Source organism: Megalops cyprinoides, chromosome 4, assembly GCF_013368585.1.
Source record: "Megalops cyprinoides isolate fMegCyp1 chromosome 4, fMegCyp1.pri, whole genome shotgun sequence".
NCBI lineage: Eukaryota > Metazoa > Chordata > Actinopteri > Elopiformes > Megalopidae > Megalops > Megalops cyprinoides.
The window spans coordinates 43,282,433-43,309,926 of record NC_050586.1 but is presented as its reverse complement, the minus strand read 5'-3'; the positions used below and the strand labels follow the sequence as shown (position 1 = coordinate 43,309,926).

The window sequence follows — 27,494 nt, the reverse complement described above, 5'->3', positions numbered from 1 at the left end:
TTGAATCTGATGGTAGCGGAAAGGCAGTGGGTTCCTCCTCTTGTGCCTTGCGCCGTCAGACGGGTTTTGCTGCTGCCTCTCTACAACAGTCATTTTCCGTTAAACGCTGATGTGGATTTGTACTAAAGTCTGGCGCTTATTCAGTGAGAGTACTTGAAGAAAACACAAACGACGACTTTAAACCGTAACGAAGAAACCACAAGAGGTCAGCGTTTGTAATTTCGATATTGGGACACCGCTTGAATCAGAATGACGATATAGATGCTTGTGAAAAACGCTAGCTTAAGTATTTCTTTAAATATATATATATAACTAAGCGGACTGTTACAATCATCGCGTTTTCAGACAGGCGCAGCGTTTGCCTTAATATTGAAACTTCACATACACCGGCATCATGACGAGGAGGTCCTGTGCCATTTACGCTACCGGGATTGCCTGTGCCCATCTGCTCATAGTTGGAATCGCCTTGGTTGTGGCTCAAGTCTTCCAAACACTGATTCATAACCGTTTAAAAAAGGTAAGTTTGACATAACAAGTAACATGTTTGTTAAAATTATTTCAGTGTAGGGCTGGTTATTCTCGACAATTTGAATTCAGTCTATGAAAGCGCTTGCTTTCCGGTACATTCCCCAATCTAACGAGCTAATTTCCAGTTTGTTTTTCACAATTGAATGGTCTGAAAAATGAACATGTATATTGCAAGCACACTTTGTTAATGTTACCAGAGTCATTAGCTGGCTAGACTAAACAGTTAATTTCCTCTTAAAATGATACGTTAAATGAAGTTAAGGTATTTTACGTCTGAAAAGTACTGAAATTGATTTAAAGCGCCACTAGCTGTAAACAACGAGCGACATACAGACGTCGTTTTCATGTAATTTAGATCATTCTTAAGATTATACTTGTTAGACTTGGATAGCAGTGACTAGCTGCATATGTCGACTCCTTAAAAAGCTGAACACATTTAAACTTATAATTCGTAACCACGCCTTTCCACAGCTGTCTATTTTAAGGAGTGCTGTAAGGACTGATAAATGCATATCGTTCTTGTGTGCTACAGTGCATTTTTGTCACCACTTGGGTTTATATCAGATCTCAAGAGAATGAAAACGTCACCCCTCTACCGAAATGCGCAGGGCAAAAATTAAGAATAATTTGCATTTGAAATCAGTGAATGGGTCATTTTAGAATTAAGGCACTGTGGGACATTTCGGAAGCTACCCAAGTTCTGCCTCTGTGTCATTTAGTTCTTACATTTGTAATCATGATGCATAGCCAAGGATACCTTAAAGTTAAACGCATTTGTTCCATCTATAGCAGGTCCTCTTTTGTGTTGGCAGTTCTGGATTGTAGCCTCTTTACCAGCGGTAATGCCGGGAATTGCGTGGATCCGCATGGATGGGGGAGGGGTTCGGAAAGCAGAAAAAGGACAGGGGAGTCCCTTTCCTTCTGAAATGCATGCGGTTCCAATAGCAGATCGCATTTTTAAAACACGGATGCGATCCTTATTAATGATATTTCACTACTTAAGATCAATGTTTCCCCCTTTCATGCACATCGTATTCTCTCATTAATAGGTAATGGGGCTTGTCTCAGCTCAAGGAAAAACTGAATGAAAATGAAAACTCGGTCATAAAGCGTACTTCTCCACTGGCAGACATTAGAACTCAGAGGGGCATGTAGTAATGCCCAGCTTTACCCTGCGGCATTAAACCGATGTTAATTTTCTTAGGGGTACTGTTGGTAACGAGAATTAATGTGTCATACTTTTCTCAAAGCTTCGTCAGAGGTCTAGGAAAAATGTCTTCTCTAATTATTTAGGTTGAAATATCTTGTGGTAATATCCAGTTGGGATATTTGCGGACTACGTTAGTTTTTTATGGGCGGCATTGTCAGTGCTGACATTAGCATATTTGAAGTAGGTTGTTCAGCCCAATTAGTCAGTTTCTCTGTTTTTAAGGTTCAGTTCTGTGTACAGCCAACTGAAATGCACTTCGTCCTTTAACTTCGGGTAACAGAAGTCTGTAACTGTTGCACAATATTTCTGATAGATTTCAGCAACTGCAGAACTCATTTACGAAAGGGGAGGGATGGGAATTTGTTACAATACCTTATTTCTGAATAAGGTTTATTAGATAGAGCACTACTAAGCTATGTAAATGATTTCATTGTATATTTATATACTTTGTCTTGTATGATACGATTGATGGCCTTGAGCTCTTTTGTAATGTAGAATGTTAGTTTCCAAAATATATGAATACATTGTCATTGTATTGGTCTTTTTTTCATCATGATTGCTGGTCTGACTGTGGGGCTGTTTGTTAACTTGCGGAGATGCAGTACAGTGGTGAAACCATATGATTTACAGAGACAATGGGTTCTTCTTGGCTGGCTCTTTTCAGGGTTATGTGGCATGTTTGAAAGGACTTCTTCATAAACTTTGTATGACCAAGAGCAATATGCACAAAGCTTTCTGGATGCCATGACATGTTAAGTGGTAGTCAATATGCAGTTGGGGAGGTTTTGAGAAAATGTGTGCAGAAAACCTTATGAAACCAAAGAAAGCCAAAGTACCCACAAGTTTTAAGGCAATACATGTTGCTCTGAAAATGTATTAAGGCCCCATATGTATATTCACAATCTAATCTGTTTAAAAAAAAAAAAAAAAAACGGTTATCACCTTGTAATGCATCACTCAATTTGCACTTAGAGTTGAAATAGTGAAATAGGTTTTGAATATTGTGTCTAATAAGGATGTTCAGATGCCCGGTAAAATGGCTAATTCATAAAATACGGAAGTTTTTGAAATGAAACTAGGGCCATGGCAACAAAGTTGTGTTGAAGCTTGGCAACAGAAAAATGACAGACAGACAACAACAAAAGTTAACTTCTGCATTTAAAAAAAAAAAAAAAAAAAAAAAAATTATGGGCGATAGGCAAAGAACCTTATTGCAGATTACTGTACCTCTAGGGACAAACAGTCATAACTGTAACCTTGGTGTCATATGAGGATAATGTGCTTTTCTTGCACCTCCAGTACCTTTGTGTTGTGGCTGTGGTTACAGCGTACTTGAATTCTTTAGTTCATGTTATGGAACCGGTTGCTTGTTGCCTAGAGGCAGGATTTTTGGTCGTCTGTCAGTATAGCCTCCTGTCTCCCTGTCATGGATTCAGCCCTAAACTAAGAACACTAATTGGAGGTCTGTTCTTTCCAGCCGTGACAAGATTATTGAAGGTCAGTTGCCAAAACGAGGGTGGATATGTTGTGTGTGTTGTGGAACAGTTTTAAAACAGTGTGCGCCTAAATAACTGACAAGTAAAATCTCTTAACTGAATGGATTAATATGTTCTTTCTCTCTTGCAATGAGCTCTGTCATTTTGACGTAATTCTAGAATGTCTAATAAGGAAGTGAAAGTCCCAAAACTGAGAAGAAAAGTTATAACCATTTAACAGCTGTGCACAGGGATGAATTCCTTCCATGAAACAGCTCACAAATAATTGGCAAAACTGCGGTGGAAGGCTGGCTAAATGGCAATAGATGATGTAAGGCCAGCTGAATGATTGAATCCAGATCGTGTGTCAATATAACAAGATAAGGAGATGCATGTGATTGATAGAGATTCCTCAGAGCTTCGAGAGTGTTGGAGCAGGTGGTCATGCTGGGACATGTGATATGCTGGGACATTGTAAGCCTAGAGTTCCTCTGCAATTCACTCTTAGCCTCTGTTAAATGCTTCTATTGCTTTCACACTGCTTTGCAGAGACATTGATCATTTTTGTTTGTCTTTTTTCTGGAATTCAGATATTTTGTCCCCTTTATTTTTGCCATCATCCTCTGTTGGCTTTTCATGCTAAAAAAGTACATTGTTTCGATTCATATACTGTCTGTCTGTGACAATTGACTCCCTTTTCTGATTTTGATAGCTGAAACCCCACCACATTGTTGCAAGTTGACTGCAGCAGACAAGATAAGCACTCCTGTACTGTGACTGCAGTGACACAAAAGTCTCAAATCTTCACGTGAGAAGCATTTCTCAAAAGTTAATGGCAAAAAATAATGTTGCAGTCCAGCTCACAGTTGTCTGACCAACGCTAATCTGATGCATGATCAGTCATTTTTCTGTTATACAGACATATCTGCCAGAGCTCAAGACTTCTGGTTCAGGTGGCTCTGTTGTCCTGTGTGAGCCCAGCAGTCTGAACTTTACGCCCCTGACCTTCTGCCCCCCTACACCTCTCTCTCATTTCTCTCAATGCTGGCAAAGATCAAGGTTTTGGAAAGATATGGGTGATATGTGGTAAACATAATGTCCTTGGAGTACTTCCAGAGGCCTTCATTTTTCAAGGTTGGTAAATGTACAAACAAGGTCCCTGTCCCTGTCTGAAAGGGTTTCTTTGCATATGCTCATATCAGTATTTCAAAATCATCTTAAAATAATATCTTAAAAATTATCTTAACTTAATTTTAATTAAGATTATGAGACAAATCTGGGAATTTATTTTTTTTATGGAACTCTTGTTCTGTGGTTTTAGAGTTTCTGTTGGCTGTTAAAGGTAGAGATGAATCATTTCAGTAGTTTGCAGTATTATATAGTAATATATTGTGTCTGAGGTGAACGTGTCTCTCTTAAAATCTGTCTGTCAATGGGACTCGGGCAAAATCTAAATGAACGCTCTTCTAGATAATGTGCTAGGCTTGTGTAGATGACAGTCTTGTTTAAATTCAAAGTTCAAGTTAACTTCATAAGACCTAACATTGTAAACATGTCTGAAATCCAGTTGTCCGTAATTACTTTAAGTCATGTCCTGCACACAATTGCAATTGTCACTTTCATTACAACAGTTAGTTAAAGATGCACTGAAGATGAAGTTTCACTTGATTTATCACACAACCCAGAGCTGACATTTACTGAATACATTACTCTCTTGCTACATGATAACATTAAAACAAGTGGTACCCTACAGGTGTTTCTTTTTCTCCAAAAGAACTTCAAACACCAGGCCAGAGCGTACTTTGTATAGATTGACATGTCTGTTTGCGATGAACTGAAATGCTCTTCTGTGTGCACAAGCGTTTTCTTTGAATTCTGAAGTTAAACATGTCAAATGACCTTCAGAAGCCCATGTTGACTCGTTTTGAAGTTATCAATTGTCAAATGCACAACCTGCACATTTTTGGCAATTCAGTTTGAAGCACCTATGTATGCAATGGGAAGTTTTTTCTAAATTGTCATCCCAACAGAAACACAGAGACTGAGTAGATCTGTGCATGGGTAAAACAATGATGGCAGTTTCTGACTTTATGTTCCACCTATTTCTGTGTTCTCTGTCTGCACTGCCCCATTATCTGTTTGCTGAAAGGTGTGTAATCCTTACTGAGTTCACAAATCTGTTCAGATTTGTTGTGTAAGCATTGGTTGTGCGTTTGTATGCAACAAGTAAATGTATAAATATAGTGTGTAAATTTTCCATGCAACCTTTGGCATAGTTATATGCACTACTGATATTTAACTGTTGTCTGGCTGAGCCAAAGTAACACACCCTCCTACAGTCTATTGGCTTAATGCTTCCTGTGGCAATGAGTCAACAGCATGTTTAGACTGGGCCAGACTGGAACCATTATTTGCTTCACAGTACCACAGCAATGCCCCATCTGGCCCCATTTCAGGTCTGGTTCTATGAATGCTATAAGTGTCTCTAGCAACAGATAATGGTTCTTTGACAGAACCCAAGGAATCCTGATTTGTTCTCTTTTTGCCAGAATTCCTGAATGAATTGTAACTAAGTATTTAATTCCAGTTTTAATTTTGCTGAATTGGGTTGCTACTCTCGCTGTCATTGTTACCACAGGTGTATGAAGGGCTGAATCATAGTAGCCAACAAAATGCAACCTCATAGTTCTCTTCCACTCAGACATATTTTCACTTTGAATGGAAGAACTCTGTGAACAGGCATGAGTTTTCTCAAGCTAGTATGACTTTGCACATGGTACAAAAAAGCCCTCTGGACCTGTCCTTTAAAGGGGCTTGGTCCTTTGGACACAACTGAGGAATTTCTCACTCTGGGTTCAGATAAGACTTCTGCTATTGCATGTGTAAAACTGTTTTTGTAATAGCTTATGATGTCAAAATGTCAAAATCTTTTTCAAGGACAGGATATCATTATAAACTAATTTACTTTGTCTGATGCTGACACACAGCACACAGGAAAAATGAGATTTAAATTGTTGGTTTCACAAATTTAAAGTGACCTAGTGCCCTCACTTCAGCTCACTCATCACACACATTCCTGTAAGTAACCAGTAACATAAATGAACTGAGTTCATACAGGAGGAAGGGAGTGAGCAGCTGTGTTTGTCAAGGCAACAGTCACATTGGCAATTTATGTTGAAATGATGATGGTGCCAAAATGCCGGTTCATATCACCACCACAAACACACCAAAGATTTGGGAAGACACTGTCAAGAACACAGGTCAGGTAAAACATTTCATAGAAGCTGGCTTCAGGGATATTTGCATGAATATTTCATCCCCTTCTTACTCATTTTAAGTGTGGGCCTTACTTCAGCTCAAAGTCCTTTTAGACTCTCAAGATGTAAGGGTTGAAATTAAGCAAGTTGCCAAACTGGTATGAAGGCAGGTTTGAACTATAAGAAAGTTCATTTAGAAGTCTCAATTTACATAAGGCTGGATTTTTACAAAACAAAGCTGTATCCACTACTTTGTAGGCTTAAAATATTCAGGGCTATAGCCTTGAATGATCGGACCTAACGACACCACTGCTCTGAAGTGGCTGATAATTGGCAGTCGTATTCTGTGTTCATATTGACTCTTCTCAGTGTAGGTCTGCCATAGACTGCCCCACGTAGCAAAGGCCACTGATTTGTCTTTCACACATTTACAGACCATGTGCAAAGCAGAATCTCCATATTTGAGGTTGTGCTGTTTTTGCTGAGAGCACCCATGCAGTCACAAAGGGGTGTGCATTTCAGAGGAGTCATTACATGGTTTCACTTCTGACTGGATCTCAACAGTGTGGTACACTTGACCTGTTGAGGTCAGGCTGGAGAAAAAGTAGTAGTCCAGAGTGTTATTAATGAGACCTGAAAGGCTTGAACAAGGGGAGTGCCTGCCTCATGCTTCCCTCCTGTGTGTGCTGGAAGCTGGTGGATTTCATAGCAGATGGACAAACTCCAATGATCCCATCCTCTTGCTGTTCCTAGCAAGAGCCATCTCTTTCTCGGTTATACTGCAGTGCTGAGACCGGTTTCTTGCCTGCCCTGTTAACAGCCTGTGACCCGTGAAGAATGTTGGGAGTGAAGGGAGAGGCCCAGCTTTTACTGTTGCTTTTTGTCCTCTTTCTGATGTTGGACACAGCAGGGTTCACATGTTTGTGGTCAGTCAATACAACCATCACAAATAAATGCAACCGATTGTCTGTCAGCAAATTGCGTATGTTACTTGAGGGTCAAGTCCCAGCCTGGGTGCTGCTGTTGCATACCTGTTCATTGCTTAATTAAGGGTTCAGTAGGAGAGCAAAACTGTGGGAAAACATTTGGATCCATGCACTAAGGGTTTATGAATCAGAACCATTATAAGAACCATTGACCTGAACACATGCACAACTAATGCACACACTCCCTGGTATTCACTTCCCCATATTTGTCCCTTACGTCGAGGATGTGTACTTAATGTTAAAACTTTTTCACCTCAATGCATTTTTCTTGATTTTCAGGAGATGACTTTAACAGAGGGGAGCCGGGTATTTGATTCATGGAAGAACCCCCCTCCTCCGGTCTACATGCAGTACTTTTTCTTCAATGTCACCAATCCTGAAGTCTTTCTAGCGGGAGGCAAGGCTGCTGTCACTCAGATTGGCCCATACACTTACAGGTAGGGTGATCTTCTAAGTGGGATTACTGTAAAAAGTTGAGGAACAATAAAATGGTGTAGGGGTATAATGATGGTTGAAAAGGGTTGTGGCATTGTACGGCAGTGTTGACTGTACTGCTGTTTGACGTAGATTGTAGAAAGTAGTAAAATCAAACTGAAATTAAACATTTTATCAAAGTTGTAGGTTCTACATTTGGTTTCACATGTTATGTTTGATATTGCAGTTCTACATTAGCACTTTACACCTCATACAATACAGCACTGAGTAAATACATACACTGTACGTAGTTTTCAAAATATTAAGTCAACAACCTCTGTTTGATAGGGCCCGGTTCCACATCCTTTTAATTGTTGTGAGCAGTGAAGTGTTTTTCCTGTTTTCTCTTAATTCTGAACCTCCATAGCACAACTGAAACTAGGGCTGGGCGATATGGCCTATAAATAATACCGCAATATTTTTTAGGCTGTATCGCGATGCATGTTGTATATCTCAATATTTTGAAATCTCCTCTAAAGCACTTCATAAATGCTCGATTTAACCCTTTGATATATACAATCACACCAGTATGATGATTCTAGTAGTCCCTGCAACATATGCCTGCATTAAAACATCAGGGTTCCAGACTAACTTTTCCACTGGTAGCACTGGTGCTACCAGCTTTCTCAGCTGAATTCGACCACGTGAAATTTTAACTCACACACTCAAAAAATAGTCCCATATGCGTGCATATTTGCAAGTCGCACTGGTGCGTCTAGTTACAAAATTTAGTCGCACTGTCTCCAAAAATGGTCGCAAAATGCGCCTAAATGGTTGCAGTCTGGAGCCCTGAAACATTCTTGTTTAAATTCATTAGTGGTTTCTATTGGAACAATTTTAAACTTGCTTACAAAAAGGGGGAAATCACAACCAAGTTAAATTAAACAAAACAGTATTTATTCAAACCAGGCAATGGTTTTGCTGCATATTTTGCAGATAACCGTTGTTTGTTCAACATCTTTCTTGCGATACCCAAACCACACACCAATTCATCAGCCTCCATCTTCTATTACCATTTCAGAGCTCAACATGTATAAACTCGTTTTGGCGCTTCACTTCTTTTGCTCTCTCCAGGCTCTTTCCTTGTTCCCTCCAGATACAAAAACACACATCTCACCTACATACGTCACACACACTTGCCCAGGAGAGTGGTCTGGATGGGCAGGCGAGTGTGTGTGAAGTATGTATGTGAGTTTTTTTTCTTTTTGTGTCTGTGAGGGAGAGAGCCATAGGAGAGAGCGAGAAAAGCGAAATGCCAAAGTGAGTCTCATGCCGGCGGCTTAAAAAAAATTGTGACAGTTTGTACTCTATGTCCGCGATATAGTCATTTAGTACATCCCACATAGAACAAGCCGCGATACATTGAGTATATTCGATATATCCCCCACCCCTATCTTCCTGATCTTCATTTCTGGGCCTGAAGTGCTACAGTGCTAGCAGGGTTGTGTGTCGTCCCCCCCAGCCAATTTTGTTGCATTTATTCAGTTATTTGTATTAATTTCCATACAGTAACAGCCCTCACTGGTTCTAAGAATGTTTTTTGTTTGGAGTTTGAAAATCTGCAGAACAGTGGTGGTGCTACCACTGCTCATGGAGAGGAGGAGTCATTTAGTAGTAGTCATGTTAATATTTCCTGCTACCCCCTCCATCATTTTCAACTGTTTGATCTCTTTTTATAAAGCCAGGGTGTGAAATTAAGTCTTTGTTAATGAAATTCTTACCCATTCCCTTGACATAGTGCTGTAGGTACAATGAGTTAATTATCCATTTAAATGTACAGAGAACCATTTATCTATGCAGTAAAGTTGCACTGTAGTATGCAGTGCAATATTTCTTGAGTGTAGAACACCAAGTATGAACTTGCATTTATCATTTGTATAATTGTTTAATCCAGAATGGAAAACAAGTTCAATTTGCAGGCGAGTATACAATCACTGACGACTTTAATAGTATTAAGAAGAGCACACCTTAAGGCCATGCCTAAAATGGGTGAAATATGTACGAAATGTGATTTTTTAAAAAAATACTTTTCTGTTTATTTTTTGTTGTAAAATTCATTATCTTGAATACTCTCTAGAACCTGAAAGTTAATATTTGTAAGAGAACAAGGCTTGGCCTCAACTGCTTTGAAAATATTGAAACTCATAAATAAAGAAGCACTGCTTAGCCAGAAATAGCTTTCAGAATAGTCTTCCGGAATGTGGAAAAAAGCCAGAGTGAGAGCTAGCAAGGTTGAAATGACAATAGAAAAGTTCAACAAAAAAGATCAACAGTCCTTGAACACCTGTTTTCAAGAATAAACTCCTTTTGTCTGAGTTTTCAGTTGTTTGAAAAAAGTTTCTAACTAGATGAACTGCCTTGGCATATACAGTCCAGACAAATGAAACACAGATTCTGTGGATTCTTAGAATTATAATTCTAAGAATTAGAATTTGTATGGTGTAGTCATGATGGGGGAACCTCAGTGTTTTTGATAATAGGATGGAATAATGTTTTTACAGCTCCTAATATGACATTGAAGACTTTTATGCACCAACCGTACACCAGATCATTACACTAGTGATTGTGCTTATGAAAAAGTAAATGGAATTGCTCACTGGGAGTGATAACTGTAATTGACTGCAGCATTTCTTATTTTTTTGTAGGGATATTGTGTTGGTATACATTACAAATTCAGGCTTTTATTGTTGTAGCATACATCCATTGAGTTAAATACTGCTCTGCATGTAGTTTCAAGTCAATACAACAATGGTTAATTGTGCTTTCAAATTCACTTATCAAGTCTGGTGAGTAATTATAAAGGTCAAAGCTGGAGTTATTTCTAGCTTTACAACAACCTTTTTACACTTTTGCTGGGAGAGGAGCAAAATTTGCTGACATGCATTGTAAAAAAGAATTGTCCCTTTGTGTAAGTTTTCAGTGTTTCTCACATTTCTAAACGTGGGAACCTCGTGTGAACTTTGAATCCTTTTCTTCCCCTTTTCTTCACCAGGGAGTACAGGCCCAGGGAAAATGTGACCTTTTTAGAGAACGGGACGAAGCTCTCAGCCTTAAATCCCAAGAGTTTTGTGTTCGTTCCAGAGATGTCGGTGGGGGATCCTGAGGTGGACCTCATAAGGACCGTCAACATCCCTGTCGTAGTAAGTAGAGTGTGTGGGTAGGGGAGAGAGCAGGCCAAAGAGCATGTCAGAAGCTACAGGCTGACCTCCAAGGAGCCACTGCCTGATTTAAAGTCGTTTTCTCAAAAGCAGTCAAGGCATATACAGGCCAGCTGGAGCCACCCCTGGGTTTCCCCATAGACCTTTTTGAGCTGTAAATAAGGGCATTCATGTTCAGATTGTCCTTGCTGCTTCAGCTTTTGTTTGGAGAAGTTTTGTACAATAAATACAGATGGTGTGAAGCACTTAAATCTTATTTTTGTCAATAATTGAATCAAACACATCTAAATCAGCTAAAAGACACTAAATCAACTAGCTTTTGATTCACAAGTTTCAGTAAAATGTGACACTAAGCAAGCTCAAGAGGGGCATTTCATTTGTGAGTGGCAGGCATGATACAAAAATGCATTTCATTTTCCACATGTAATTGCATTTGACAGATGTCCTGTAATGCACCAAGCTACTCCAGAAAATGGAGAATACATTCATTGGGGGAACTAAGTTTAAGACAAGAATGTGTGGTACCAACATGTTAAAATGGTGTGACACCTTCCAGTTTTAGCACTCAGTCCAAGGCTAATAGAAGCTCAAGGGAGGAAAAATACATTCACAGCTTTAACAGCTAACCCTCAGCCCTCCTTTTGTCAGGCAGTGATGGACCAGATGAAGAACTCCTTCATAATGAGCACTTTGGTGTCCATGTGGATGAACTCAATTGGTGTGGACTTGTTCATGACTCGCACCGTTCACGAGACACTATGGGGTTTCAAAGACCCCCTGCTCTCCCGCATTCACGCCATGAAGCCTGAGATTGAGGAGTACTTCGGCCTCATGTACAAGGTAGCCCCTACAATCACCACCAACCATGCACCTAGCCCAGGTGCAATGGTGCCTGTGAGCTGTGAAGTATGAGGAGAAGTGTCTTTATGAATTGCATATGAATCACACTGCTAAATCTTCATTCCAGATTAGAGCTTGTATTCAAATACATTTTTTTCAGGCATAACAAGTTTTCCTATTGAATAAATGGTTGTTTATTGTAGATCAGCTCGTGAAGCCTAAATAGTTGTCAAATTATACTAAATTCCTAAATGGACAATAAAAAATTGGTAGGTTTTGAGAATTGACACTAAATGCCTGATGCCAGTATGTCAGTATGGACATGCTGTTAATGTGAATTGAAAAAAGAACTGAAATGGTTATGCAACGTTCAGAGTAGCATGAACTGCTCCAGCCAATGGAAATGGCAAAGAGTGGTACCCTCACATACAATGGATGAAAATTACATTTTGCGGTAGAGCCCTTTTGTGAGAGAAACAACTTCCTTCCTCGTAGATGCTCAATATTAACTAAATGAGTCCTTTCTTTCAGTAGACAGGCGTTGCTGATGTTAGTAAATCCCATTCAGCGGTAAAAAGGAGTCCTTTCTGGAGGGTCGAAACACAATGCTGGACAATTTGACACTCTGCAGTGAATCACAGTGATAATGATGAAAATCGTGATGGTTATGACAGTGAAGTCAAATGGTAATGGTGATTTATCAGTCTTGGTGGAACTTAGAATAGGTTAAGGCTTGTTGAATGCCTACTAAGAATGTAGCTTTGTTCAGGGATATTACAAAAAGATTTATTTACAGCTGATGATTTGTGGTTTCATTAATTTTTGCAAATATATCTTGCCAGAAAAATGGAACCCATGAAGGCGAATTTGTTTTTCTCACGGGTGAGCAGGACTACATGGACTATGGAAGAATAGACACATGGAAGGGTCTAAGGTAATAAAACTTCCACAGCACGTAAACCCAAGCCATCAAAACTAATTTAAACAGCATGTTTTGAATCACAATGTTCTGTCTTGATGTCGTATACTCCTCTGAAATCTGCTTCCATACATTGAGTTGTATTTTGTTTTGTTTGAAAGAGCCTGTACATAAATAATATATTGAACATATATATTTTAATCAAAGCAGTATTGAGAATATGTACATTATTGCCATTTGGTATGTTGTAATATATTTCTGCTTTGCATGAATGTATTAATGTATTGATATAATATGTATTTGAAATATATTCTCGGAATAAGCAGAATATTAGAATATATACAGTACATTTCATTTTCGTATGGGAGGACAGTATTGCTGTGTCAGTCCAGCGCTCAGCCTGGCAGCCCCTGTCCCCCCAATCAGAACAGCACTAGGAGCTCTGTAAACATCCTGACATTTCTCTCTCACAAAGGGGCGATAAGGCCCACTCTCTGTCTGTGTTGCCATAACGCTGAAGAAAATAAGATGAGTAGGTGTGGCAACTCATCTTCCCTCTTTCTTTTTCTTAAACACTCTCCCTGTCCGTATCCTCTCTACTCTCTGTTCTCTCTTGACTCCTCCTTGTTACCATTGGGAACAGAAATGGTTTTCAATGATTTCGTAATTCTTTGGATCTTTCGTTTACCCAACTGGCCTTCAGTCGCGCTGTATTGTTTCAGCATCAGGTAATATCTTGCTCACAGGCAGGCTTGCAATCTTGGCTTCTTCTCCCCCACCTCCACTCGACTCCCTGACTTCTTCCCCTCCCATGTTCCCTCTGTCCTTCCTCATGCATTCGCTGCTCCTAGCCTGCTTCTCAGGGAACAACATGGCCTCTCCACAATCGGTCCACACATTAGCCACTTTTCAGTGTCCTCTGTTGTTTGACCACAGTTAATCATTATCGAAGAATGTGACTGTCAATTTATTTGTGAGTGTTTCACAGATTCTGTTGGGGTTTCTTTATCATTTGTGAATGAATGTGAATCCAGCAATGCCAATGCAAACAGACAGCCAAATTCATGTGAACAGTGTGAAGTCCAAGGACATAGACTTTAGCATTTGGCAAAACACTAAATATGGCTAAATATGTTGATGTTGGTTGACAAATTATCTGTTATTACACTGACTGTTATCATTTAACCTATATATCTATTCTTAACCTCAAGTGTACTTTAAGTTCAGAGGCACTGGTGTGGTTAAGACCTTTTTCTGGGGAAACAACCCATGTACTCTTCCAGAGAATGGCTTGCATCTGACCAAAAACATAATACTGTATTACAGCTACCCAAGGTACATTCCTGGTCCTTTGAAAAAGAAAATGTATAGATACTTAGTGACTTAAGGAAATCTTTATTTTTGTTTCAAATGATTGCATTTTTGTGAATGATATTGAACAATTATGAGATTATTTTGTTGTGGATGGCATTTCATATGATCACGTTCTCTTGCAGTAAAATGTCATGGTGGTCTTCCAACCAGAGCAACATGATCAATGGAACAGATGGCAGTGCATTCCATCCCCTCCTGTCCAAGAATGAGCTGCTCTACATCTTTGCTGCAGACCTCTGCAGGTACACGCCTTTAAAATTCACCCTTGTTCTGTCCCCATTCAAGCTTGGATTCACAAGTTGTGTTCAACCTTTTAATGCTTCATGTGATCCACTGGTCTGTCTTGTCTTGTCTGTTCCTGCTGTGGAATGTTTCTCTGCTTTGAAGATGAACATTTTTGTTTTAACATGGAGGATGACCCACACTTAAACTCATAAATCTAAAGGAAAATACTCTTGTGATGTCCAAACCCTGCCTTACCAGGAGAATCCATTTCATTTACCTTTATTTTACTTATCCAGAGCGACTTCCAAAGTGCAAGTATACGCTGCATTTAACAAAACATCATGAAATATTCTACAAAACAAGGAGGCAACCAGGCATATTCAAAGATGTATCGATGCCAAATGCGGTGCTGAGATCACAAAAAATAATTTCCAGGGAATTGTGTTACATCTGATACTTACATTTTGGATGGAAGTCCTCTGATATGAGCATACCATGGATATAAGTATTGATTAAATCAGGAGTCTATTCAAGGCCATTTTCTGATTTTATTGAATAATAGCAAAAGAACAAGGCTGCTGAATGGATTAAGTCTTCTCAGTAGAACGCAAAATCAAAAAGACTATGTCAATAAAGCAGTGTGTAAAGGTATGCGTCCCCCTTCATTAACAAAAAGAGACCTTTTTCTAGAAATCATATTATACCAACAGCACATATGATGGGTCTAGCCCAGGCTGGTACAGAGAGGGTGATAGTTGGGGTGTAGTGTCACTTACACTGCAGTGGAACATCTTAAGATGAAAATAAACTGAAGTTCTCTGATGTGTATATGACTATTTTGGATGCTGTTTGAAGTCACATTTTCTAGTAATATCAAATTTGCTCCTGACAGAAAAGTTGCTCTAGAAAAGACTAATTGCTAAAATGATCAATGCTCAGTCAAGTAGAAAGTGGTAACTTGGTTTCTGGGTAAATGACATGTTCTATAAAATATATAAACATACTGAAGTGCTGTGAGTGTGGTGGGAAGGGGATTCACTCTCTGTTCTGTCACTGATTCTGCTCAGATCCATCCATCTGGCCTATGTGGAGGACGTGGAGGTAAAAGGAATCCCTGCCTACCGCTTTGCCCCCCCGGAGGATGTGCTGGCGAGTCCTGAGGACAACCCTGCCAACGCTGGCTTCTGCGTGCCAGCAGGCGAGTGCCTTGGCAAGGGTGTCCTGAAAGTCAGCGTGTGCCGAGAAGGTAAGGACCACTCGGGGTCTCTCACTCCAGGTGCCTCAGTCCTCCTTTCTACGTGTGGCTGGGTGGTATGCGACTGTGTCAATTCTCTGCTTGCAGCAGTTAAACATTTTATCAAACACTGATAAGATAACTTCATGCACACTCAGTTGACCCACAGTAACTGTTCACCTGAAGTGGATTTCCCTGTTATGGCATGTTCTTTGTCCTTCGTAAACTTCAGTCTGTCTGATGTCTGATCTTCAGCTGTCACGCATTGCAGAAGGCAAGCAGTTCATCCAGGGTCCTTTGCCTTTCCATTAGAATATAGTAATAATCTAAATAGTACATTTAATATTGAGGGAGATGTCAAAGACCTTTCTCACACCTAATTCAGTCTACAACCAAGCTAATGCATCATAAAAGCACCTTCTTTGATGCGTTTGAAATCCTGTGGAATCAAAACTACTCAGAACAATTAGTTGTCACAACTGCTTTGCTGCAGAATGGAGGTTTTCTGATAGGTTGCTGTCTTTAATTTTTATTCCAAAATTCCATTTCCAGTTCTAAAATGCAAGTAAGCACATGCTGTAATTTAGATTTTCTTTCTTCTTTCTAATGTGGGACCCCAAAGAGGAAGGCATTGATGTCTTATGACCTCTGCCATGTCTCCAGTTTTATGATTCTGCCAATGATTGCAGTAGCACACATGACCATGCGCCAGTATATGAAGGATTTTGTAGATGACCTAATGTGCTTCACAGATTTGGCAAGCATGGTGCACAAATTAAATAATTTTGGGAAATGCTGATTGGAACACCCATTCAAAAAATTGGATGTCATTGAGAACATCTTATGAATCATTCCAAAACTTTGTTTAGTTATCAAATGTAGTGTGTCTTTTGTATGGAGCTATATTGTTTTTTGGGTACAAGAAGTCATATGACAGAAATTTAGATTATTACATTAGATCACCTCTTTGCTCTCCCATTCAGTTGGAGGGTCTGTAAAACCTGTTTGTGAACTGGACATTTATGGTGCCCAAGGTATTGCAAGAAGCGTTTTTGCAATGTCCTCTTGGATTTTACTGTCAGCTGGGCTAGTTCTAAAACTAAAAAGGCAGATAAGAACAAAATAAAATAAGAATATTTTTAATTCAACCAAGGCCAAGGCTCTCCTTCAGCACATCCTAAGTGTCTGAATACAGCAGTTGAAATGTGTCATAAGTGTTCTTGAAACAGGTGTTGATGGACTAAAATGTGACTCTATATGGCTTTTAAATGTGCAGTGTTTAAATGTGCAACACATACCCATGTTTACAGTTACGGCTTCAAAAGGAAGCTCCCATGAACAAATTTTCTTTAATGCAAATGATAGTGAATGGAAATAGATGACTTTCCCCCCCATACACAAATAAAGAACATGCTGGCAGTCAGTGGAAATTCTCATAGCGAGCAATGTGTCTTGCCTCTTTCCAAGACTTGAAACTGTGTATACTGTAGGTTTGTATGTGAGGAATGATGCTACAACCCAACATATTATTCTTGGGAAGTAGTATTTTGCTTGGGTTTCAGCTTACCATGCATATTTTTTTTCCACTTTTATTGTCTAGGAAGTTGTTTTTCACGTGTGCCATAAAGCTGACACATCTAGGTTAAAGTGGAAACCACATTCACATGTTTGTCTCTACTTTTTTTTTTAATCCTTCTCCTGTATCTATAGGTGCTCCTATTGTGGTCTCCTTTCCACATTTCTACCAGGCAGACCAGAAGTACATAGATGCCATTGAAGGATTGTCGCCAAACAAAGAAGACCATGAAACATACCTGGACCTTAATCCGGTACGGGGTGACTGGTGCTCATGAGCAGCCCCGAAGGCAGTGGGTGTGTGGAGTTTGAAAGGGACGCCAAATCAAACATTCTCTCCTCATTCAGTTGCCCAGTGTAAAAAATGTATTTACAAGCAGTACACACTGACCATTCTGTGGATATGTATTCTACCTTAAGGCCTTTACAGGACATGGATATGAGGATGGTGTGATAATGTATCTCATTTTATTCAGTTGTTTATCTCCAGAGTATACACACTGATAGTATGTTAAGATTTTTTAAAATGCTCACTTACACCATCTAGTGTGGTTTCCTAGAAATGCTTTATGGACACTTTTCTCTCAGAAATACTGACTGTGTGTAATCGTTGTGATTAGACAATAAGACAATTGAATTTAGTGGTGGATTTTTTTAACCTGCCACCCAACTGGAAGTATATTATCCATCCAAGGAAAATGGAGACTTGGTCTGCCTTGTCAGTCCCTTTATATCAGTGTTTCTCAATCCTGCTCCTGGAGGCCCACTGTCCTGCATATCTTCTACCTATCCTTGCTCCAAACACACCTGATTAGTGTGATTAACATGCTCTTGATTAAATCAGGTGTGCTCAGCTAATCAAAAGTGCCACTGATGAGTTCAGTCAGGAAGGTAGAGCAGGGAAAGATGGAAAACACGCAGAGCAGGGGGCCCTCAGGAGCAGTATTGAGAATCAGGGCTTTAAATGGTCTGTGATATCCATCAGCTAGGATAGGTTGTTTGAACACTTAATCCTTTTCATTTACAGATTACTGGTATCCCCATCCGTGCCTGCAAAAGGGCCCAGCTGAATGTCCTACTAAAAAGAGTCGCTGGTTTCCCGTGAGTGAGCTGCTTCTTCCTCTAGTGTCTGAGTTCTGATATCTCCCCTCTATATGAAAACAGTGGCACTATCTTCTGAATTGTGCAAATTGCTGAACTATTGTTAAATGTCTGATAGACACACAGTAGTGTTTCTTAGAATCTTTAATTGATGTCAGTCTCAGCTACCTGTTTTCATTGCACTGTTTTCAAAACATCTTTTATTTTTTACTTCCTCAGCAAAACCAAATACCTGAGTGAGACGATCTTTCCAATTATGTTTGTAAATGAGGTAAGATGCCTCTTTCTCATGCACCAAATAAATATTATGTATCTTTCTTGAAGTAATTTGTATTTCATTTATATATGTAGTTGCATTTCTTTCTGTTATAAAGTAGCATCCAAATCTGTGTTTATTATATGGGTGAATTGATGGTGAAATGACTTGTGTAACACACGGAACCAAAGAGCTGATTGGCTGATGACCCATTTCCTCCTCTCCCTGCAGACCGTGGTGATTGATGACAATTCAGCGGCGGAGATGAGGACACTGCTGCTCATAGTGACACTGGTTTCAAACTTCCCCCTCCTCATAGTGGGCATGGGCGCCATCCTGCTGGTTGTCTTGGTCATTCTCGTCTGCAGGTCTCGCCAGAAGAAGGTGAGTCACTCACCCAGTGCTCCACATCCTTTTTTCTTTTTTTTGCCAGAGAAAAAACACCTTTCACGCATAAAAAAAAATTCTGGAAAAAAAAAAATCAGTTTTTTAATCCATGTTGTCTTCAGAATGACCTGCTCAGATGACATAACCTTTAGATTACCATACACATTTACATTATTCATGTATTGTTCATGAATACAGCTATTTATTGTAGCTCATGTTAAGAACCTTCCAAAGTATACATTAACAACTGATATAGGACTCAAATCAAATCTCCTTAAAACTGCACCACACTAAAGCTCCTATAATGTACTACAAGTCATACAGTACATTTTGAAACTAGCAATAAATGCTCACATAGTAAATCTGGCCACAGCAATTGAAGAAAAGGGCTGCCTTAGAGTTTGTTCTGGGATAAATGTAATTGTGTAGCTGTGCAGTTGAAAGAATGTCTTTCTGCGGATTTCCTCCCTGGGTATTTTCTGTGCTTAGCAAACAATTACCTATGAAATACTGGTTACATCAACTGAAATATATACTTTCTCAGGTCCTAGTGCCTGCAGGATTTTGTGTGTTTCCATATGTAAATGACATTTGCCATTGTGAATGTTTTGCATATCTAGTACATCCTAAATACATCCTAGGTAGGTTAATTTTAGGTATATACAGGCTTTGGTGTGTAACACTGAGCATATCTTTGGTCATAATGGTTCCAAACAGGAGGTTGTGCTGAGTCAGTTGTAGCTGGCCTGTGATAGAATGGAATAGATACAGAGGTCAGTCCAATAATTCAGCAGTTAGGAGGTAGAGGCAGCTGAAACAGGAAAATGTGCAACTGCTGTAAATTAAACTAATTTAATTCTGAATTAAACATTCATGGTCATGTGTGTGCTGGGACTTTCTCAGGGAACGTCCTTTATAGACCAAACTCAGCCACAGTTTACAAGTGGACAGCCAGTTATTTTACACAAAAAGAAGAATGGTACCCCACAGTGAATCTTTTCCCTTTGAGTCATTTGTTAGTGTTTATGTCTGTTGGGGGAGGTGGATGGCAAGAGTTAGCCACACCTTTCCTTTAGTTTACTGTGGAGCATTCACTGGTTTCAAGTGTTGCCATGCGTTGATGCTCTAACCACTATTTAATTATTAGTAAAAATTGCAGCAGTGGATTTCATCACTCAGATTTAGCTTTTAGTTTTATTTATTTGCTTAGGTATGGCTCTGAGGCTGTCTGTGGGAGGACACAGAAAAAGGCCATAGTTTCTTTGAAGAATTGTGGTATTTTTATTTTTGCATCATACAAATATTAATATGTCATTCTAGATAAGCATACCTGCTAATATATCACATGTGATCTTAAAATATTTCCACTAGTCATGGATTGTCATTTGAATTGTAAGAATATTGCTGAAGTCATCATTCCATTAAATGTAATATGGATCCTGCAAGCCCTCAGTATTGCATGCTTCCATTCCTGCATGTTGACCAAATGCATGAAATGAATGTCAATGCATGTCTTATTTTCTGAATCTGGTATCCTCAAAATAGAATTCACTTGATGCAGATTTTTGCTATTTAATATGTATTACTTACTCTCTTGGTTTTACTAATGATGACTGCCTCATACTAGTGCCTGACATGATTTATCATGGACAGACATCTGTCATAAATGTAACCTGCAGTTTTTATAGTCTTGATATAGTCTTAAACCAAAATGCTGTAATTTTATATTACCAGTGAGCTGTTGTCCACTTAGCTGGGTACATCTTACACAGTGCTCCTGTGTTTTTCAGCAGAGGCTATGACCTGTCGAATATTTACAATTTGCCACTTGCCTCTTAGCTAAACTAATTTTCTAAAGTGAAAACAAAGTACAACAGTGTTTACAAGTTTTTCTGTGCCCCCCAGTTTAAGGGATTCAGTATAAAGCTGGTCAAAATCCATGCTCTCATTCTGTGCATCTGTGGAAACTTCTAGGCAGTCAATAAATGCATACATAATGGGTAAAAGGCAATAACAGCGATAGTGCATTCTCTCTCAGAGGACTAATGTTCATCCTGGACAATTTAATAGTTTATAAACAGTTGATTCTCAAGAGCAGTGTTCCAAATAAAGGGTTAAAAGGGACATTTATGCTTTTATCAATTCATGAAAAGAAACATGCTTAATGTCCCACTTCATCAAACATGGAACAAAATGTTTGTGTTCAGTTTTTTTTAACCCCACTTTTTGAATAACATATCTCATGTTAAATTGATGTGCCAGTTGCTGGCCTGTTTGCCCTTTTTTGGTCTTCAGAATACTGTAAAATGTATTCAGTGTAGCCTAGTCAGCAAGCTAACAAATGTATTGTTTCTATCATAGTGTAAATTATTGTTAAAATGACGATTGAGTGGGGATGTTGCTGTCCACCCTCAAACATGACAACAATAAAATGTAATAAAATGAATACCTTTTGTAGCCAGGTCATTTTTGCATTTTTGCAAAATGTTAGATACATATTAAATGAAATATTTTAAATTTGGCTGTCTTGTCCTGTTGTGATCTTTAGTGTATTATAAAATGTATTCAGCTTATCTTAGCTAGTAAGCTAACAAATGTATGATTTCCATTATAGTGTAGGTTATTGCTAAAATGATGTGCCCTGTAATATGATAATTTAACATCATATACAGTAAGATCTGATATATCATTGCTGTACAGTTTCAACCAATGAACCTTGCTTACGTTTTTCCTGTTTTCAGTAATACTGAGTTTTTGTTTCTGTTTCTGTTCAGAATGAAGTTAAACGTATTGATTTTACTGAAGCTTTTCATTCTTTTACTGTAAGTGTTAATTTTCCCTTTTTTACTATTTTCTTTAATTTACAGTTCATCATTCTAATTTCATTTAATTTTTTTAACAAAAGGATCAACATTTATTCAGTATCTCCCAGCTTATTTTGATATTATGATTATTTTTAAATATCATCTGTATTAATATTATTCATATTCATGTTATGTTATTCATGTTATTCATTGACTTTGTTGCTGTGACACATAGCCTGTAGCTTGTTTTTTTTTCTATAGATATGAGTTGTTAACAATTGTTGATAAAGACAATTGTTGATAAGAATTCTTGTATTTTAGTTCAAAACCACATCAAAGGGGAAAATATTACTGGCACTAAAATAATCCTCAAAACTGGGAGCTAGCCAACATTAATATACACATAAAAAATAGGTTTTTTTTGTTATGTGAAATGTTTTCACATTTCTAACATAGACTTTCTTCCCTACAGACAACTGCAAAGGAAGACACAGCATACACTCAAGTCAGTGACAAACCAGAAGAGCACTCAGAGAACCACACAAGCCAGCAGTTGAGAAATGGATCATATATCGCAATGTCTCCAGTGCAAGCTCAGAAGTGTTGATTGAGACTGGAGTCAGTTTGGTCAGTGGCGGGGGTTGGTTGGCTTTTTTTTTTTTTTTTTTTTTTTTCCTCCCCTTCCGTGATGCTTGGAGGCAGGGCACTGCTCCAATAAATTTTGTCAATCAAGATGCTGCTGGTTTCCATGACATTCTTGATCATCCTTCTCCTGCTGGGTTCTGTGCATGGCCTCTTTTCCTGCAGCATTGCAAGATCATTTCCTCTTCCTGTTCAGGTGATCTCAGCATTAGGCCCACAAGTGTGGACTGGATCTTGCTCTCAGGAGCTGCTCTAGTTTGCCCTAGGGCAGCTCCTGCTCTGTTGAGAAGATTAGAAGAGTAGTATGAGCAGGACACAGTGGTGCCTGGGATGCAGACAGTGATAGCCTGATATAGGTTTAGGGTGAGCAAATGTACAAGTGGAAACAGAAGGGTGGCTTCACAGCACAGGTTTTAAGTCGTTCAACCCAGCATTTGGTTAGTCCAAATTTTTGTTTTTATTCAGAGTCTTTGAGGTGACTCCCAGGTGAATTTGTAGTATTTCTAGTATTAAAACCTTAACATTTCAAGAATATTTCAACACTACTGTAACTAAATGAGCACTTGAGACAAAGGCTCTTTAAAATCGTAATCCCACATGTCCATTTTATACCCTTCTCTTTTGTGCAGTAATATTATAACAATGTTCCAAGTTAGCTGTAGCGACACTCTCATTCTGACAGTGGAGGTCCATGTAATTCTTATGTTACAGGAATTGCAGTTCTCTTTACACCTGCTTATCTTGATCCTCCTACAGTCTTGTCTTGCAGTGCATTTTGTTTGTATACTGATATTGATGAATAATTTTGTGGGGTTGTTTTTAAGAAGCACATTCCACAACCTAGCCTTATTCTGTTGATATCATAAGATGTTAAACAATTCTTCACATTGTCATTGTCCAATTCCATACAGAGAAATGCTTTTCATATATGTCAGTAAATCGGAATATGGTTTACATGGGTGGAAAAATTGCTTGTAATGCAGTGGTGTCTATTGGTGATCCACAGGTTTTTGTTCCAACTCTGGTCTTAATTGGTTGTTGGTTGAGAAGCATCTCTGAAAACCCTCAGGTCCTTGGATCCCCAGGCCCAGAAGTGAATACCCATGCATCTAATCTAAAATTGTTACCTTGTCACATTTGTACATGAAGTTAATATCCATTAGAAATGGCTTTAGAGTTTCTCATGACCCAATATGCATGTTGAATTCTGTGAAACTCACACATGGGAGGCTGGAAAGTATTTTCTGCCTTAATTTCTTGTGTAATCTAAAGCGTGGTGCACAAAGAAAATTCTTCAAGGAATTCTGGTCATTTTAAATAATGGGAAATGTGTCAGCTTTGAGCTTTCCTCTGGCCAAATCCATCACAGATTTTGCTTTTGAAGTGTTTTGAAACATTCACCATCTAAAGCAGATTTTTTTTTTTTTGTTTAAAATTTAGCCATCCCACATGAATGCATTGCAATTTTTAGAAAAGCACAATAAGAGTAAAATGAAAACATGAAGCTTGAGCATTTTTTGGGGACAGCGATTAATGTTACATTGTGCAAAGTGCAGTTATAGTTATCAGTAGGACACACTGTGCTATTGTACCACAGTTCGTGGTACATATTTTTCAGTACAGTAATTTTAGATCATATCTGGAGTGAGAAAGACATGACAGTAGAAACACTGCCCTGTCTTTTGTTTTGTAGCAGTTGTGTTGTATGTGGCCGGGTTGACATTTAAAACCTTAAATGTCAACCCGACTCTCTGAACTGCTCTCTGAACTGACTGAACAAAGGCCACAAAACTGTTAACTTGAAGACATAATTCCTGCACTTTCCAAGAAATGCTTGAAGATGAACTGTTTGTTCTCTGCAGTTTATTTTTTCAAATTTGATAAATTAGATCAGTGTGATCAGTATAATAATGTGTTTTGAGTCCTTTGTGCATTTCAGTGTCATGCCCAGATTTCACTTTGCTGAAGTTTCTTTCTGGGAGATGAATAGATATTTTGCCTTTTTGTGGTTTGCTTTGCATTACATGTCATTTTATCTATGTCTATATATGTACTACTGCTGCTAATGAAAGCCATAACCTCTGGACTTGCAGTTTTGTAGTGGTAACCACTTGGGGTTTAATTGCCTAGATTTGTTCAGCAGAAACTAATTTCATATGCTTTGAAGTGACATCTGAGGAGCTGAAGGTCTTGTCCCTGAGGGACAAGTGTATCTACCTATTTTGTGTCCAAAAACAGAACAATGAGCACAAAAAGACTATTGTTGCCATTAAAGGCCATCTCGGGCTGTTGTCTGAAAGATGAAAATTACTGGAAAAAGTCAAAATGTGTCGAAGATTGACCTGCAGGAAGGTGTTTGGTTGGGTTTGCTTAGCATAGCCTAAGTCAGTCTCTTAGTGTTTATAAGCGTTTGGTTACATCCAACCAAACACTGCCTGTGTTTATCTTTCTCCTAGAAAAAAATCCATTTGCCTTTTCAACTGGAATGTGAAGGTGATTGATTCATGTAAATGTGGCAAAAATATGTTACCTGTTGAATTTTTGTCTCTGTTTAGCATACCACCTCTTAACATTTCTAGCTTGTGAAAAGACCCAAAAACTTGAAGCATGTCCAGTATTCGGGTCATTGTGTGTGTTATATTATTTTTGCTGTGATGTGGAAAGTTGCAACTTGAACCAAAAAAAAGGCTTTTCCTCCACCAGGGAACCAAGGAAGGAGTATGTCATCAAGTTGGTTCTGACTTAATGTATAAATTTGCTGAACTGAATAGCTGTCTGAGTCAAAATGGCTTTTACACTCTGACCAAGATTCAATCTGCTGACAGCATCCTTTATCCTCTACTTCAATGGAATTTCCAAGAAGTCTTAAGTTTTTTTTTTTTGTTTTTTTTTTTTTTTTTTTTTATAATTCTTGTGCATTTTTTAATTCAGTTGCTGTCAAACTCATATGTGGTTTTTAAAATACAAAGTGCATTGTGGTTAGATTGCATCTAGCCTGTGTGCATGGCCCTGACTGGCTTTTGATTTGTTGATTTTGATATTACATTGATCTTGACTGTGAGGATCACTTTTTCAAAAAACCTTTGCAAGGCTCAGAGCCTAACTACAGCCAATCATGGCCTTGTGTAACTACTTATCCTCAGCGGGTCGCTACAGTCATTCATGACTTAAATGAGGGAGACCACCTGAGAGCTGTGTCATAGTTTATATCAGAGCCATCACTCAGATACTAGCTTTCCATCGGATCATTAATTTGCATTTTCAGTCAGTTCATATTGCTATGCTTGACCAAAGATAACATACAGTAGATCAGTGTCAGCCCGTTGTTACTTCACAATAACAGAAATATTACCACAATGCCACCCTTTCCTGTGCTCTATTAAGTAGCGCAAACAACTGAGTGTAGCACAGTACTTGCTGAAGTGTTAATGATGAATATGGCTGCCAAGTGAAAGGGATAAGAATTCAGTCGTTTTTTTTTTTTTCCTAATTCAAAGCTTATAATGTTTCCACAGTGCATTTATTGCACAAAATTAAGTATTTAATACTAAACTAATAAGTTGCCATAATATTTGCTAAAACAACTCAGTATTATAAATTGACTAATGCAGCAATACTAGACTAGGTATGTAATGAACATTTTATGACAGTGTTTTGTAAGCAACTAGATATATGCATATGTGGTTACATACTGAATTCATTACAAAATGTTAAAATATGTGCATTTTATTCTTGGGTTTTTGGTTCTTTTTTTTCCATCTTTTGTAAGTACTAATCCAAGTATTATGAATTGTGTAGTGTACACTGGTGTGTGTGTGTGTGTGTGTGTGTGTGTGTGTGTGTGTGTGTGACCGTATGTTTATTGACATGATCAATTTTCTGAGTGGATTTTCCTGACCCCACCACCACCACCACCACCTTCATTTGTCAAGTAATTGTACTACAGGGCAGCTCAACCAGGGTCCTGAAGGCCTGCAGTCATTCCAGGCAGGCACTTGATTCAACTAATCCCTTTGTTATTTGAACCTGTGTTAGTGATTCCTGAGTGTTAGTGATTTAAAGAGAGCCAGAAAACATGGTGGATCAGAACCCTCCAGAACTGGAGCCAAGGTGCTCTGCAGTACTGCTGCAATACTGGTGCACATGCACAGTAGAGATCTAGATAAATTTCATATTTGTCCAAAATAGAAACTAGACAATTACAGTACATTGTAGCTAATTCCACAAGGGTCATTGAGTGAGAAAATGATGGTCTCCAAAAACCCACGAAATAACACTGAGGGTAGTTTTTATATGTTTATGTACATGTCCATACATATATATATATATATATCAGAAACACAACAAATGATGTACAGAATTACTTTTTAAGTTAGATATGGTCTTTGGGTTTAGTGTGTGAGTGTGTGTGTTTCTTGGGGAGAACGGTTAAATATCCTGGTGTTCTTCAGGTGCACTGTTATGTCAAACCAGTAACTGGAGAGATGAGGAAGGCTGATTGTCTCTGTCTCTGAGTGTAAATGAGATAAAACAAACCTTTTAGATAAATGAAGCCCTCCTTAAGGGCAGAGCTGCGGTGCCATGCCATAGCCCTGTGTACCTGTTTAGCTTAAGTTGTGGGAACAAAATCGCAACCTGTATGTCATACATTTTACAGCATGTGAACTTGAAATGTTTGAAGAGAATAGCACTTCACAAACATTTCTCATGTCGCCAGAATTATTCCCCTTATTGCTGCTGAAAAAGACAATCTTCACATGCCACATTGGGTGCAAAGGTCCTCTCACAAAATGTCCACTTATGGTTTTGATATTTACACTGCACAAATGTTTCTACAATGCTTTTGTAAAAAATTTTTAGTGTATTTACAAAAAATAAAAGTTTTTCAGCTGATTTATGCCTGTTTTTTTTTTTTTTTTTGATTTGCTCTTGTGTCATTAAGGAATATCACTACTCTGATCGATCGATACTCTGAACACCCAAATAACAAGACAGGGTTCTGAGCATTTTAGTCATGCATTTGTTATCCTCTACCCAAATACTTACATT

General features: G+C 38.6%; 1 protein-coding gene across 2 annotated transcripts; it reads left to right on the top strand.

Annotated features, from left to right (window-relative positions):
* scarb2a (scavenger receptor class B, member 2a) lies at positions 1 to 25,281 on the top strand. Of its 2 annotated transcripts, XM_036527212.1 has the most exons (15): positions 1 to 205; positions 346 to 517; positions 7,736 to 7,893; positions 10,923 to 11,070; positions 11,737 to 11,928; positions 12,771 to 12,862; positions 14,344 to 14,463; positions 15,514 to 15,692; positions 17,391 to 17,509; positions 18,283 to 18,356; positions 18,576 to 18,627; positions 18,844 to 18,996; positions 21,774 to 21,821; positions 22,276 to 22,430; positions 23,452 to 25,281. In XM_036527212.1, the coding sequence occupies exons 2-14, from the start codon at positions 395 to 397 to the stop codon at positions 22,408 to 22,410; spliced, it is 1,593 nt and encodes a 530-aa protein (XP_036383105.1). In that variant the 5' UTR covers positions 1 to 205; positions 346 to 394; the 3' UTR covers positions 22,411 to 22,430; positions 23,452 to 25,281. The 2 variants fall into 2 exon arrangements, with proteins under 2 accessions (XP_036383105.1, XP_036383104.1); XM_036527211.1 differs by lacking the exon at positions 23,452 to 25,281 and having other exon boundaries at positions 22,276 to 22,494.
* The last annotated feature ends 2,213 nt before the right edge of the window (positions 25,282 to 27,494 follow it).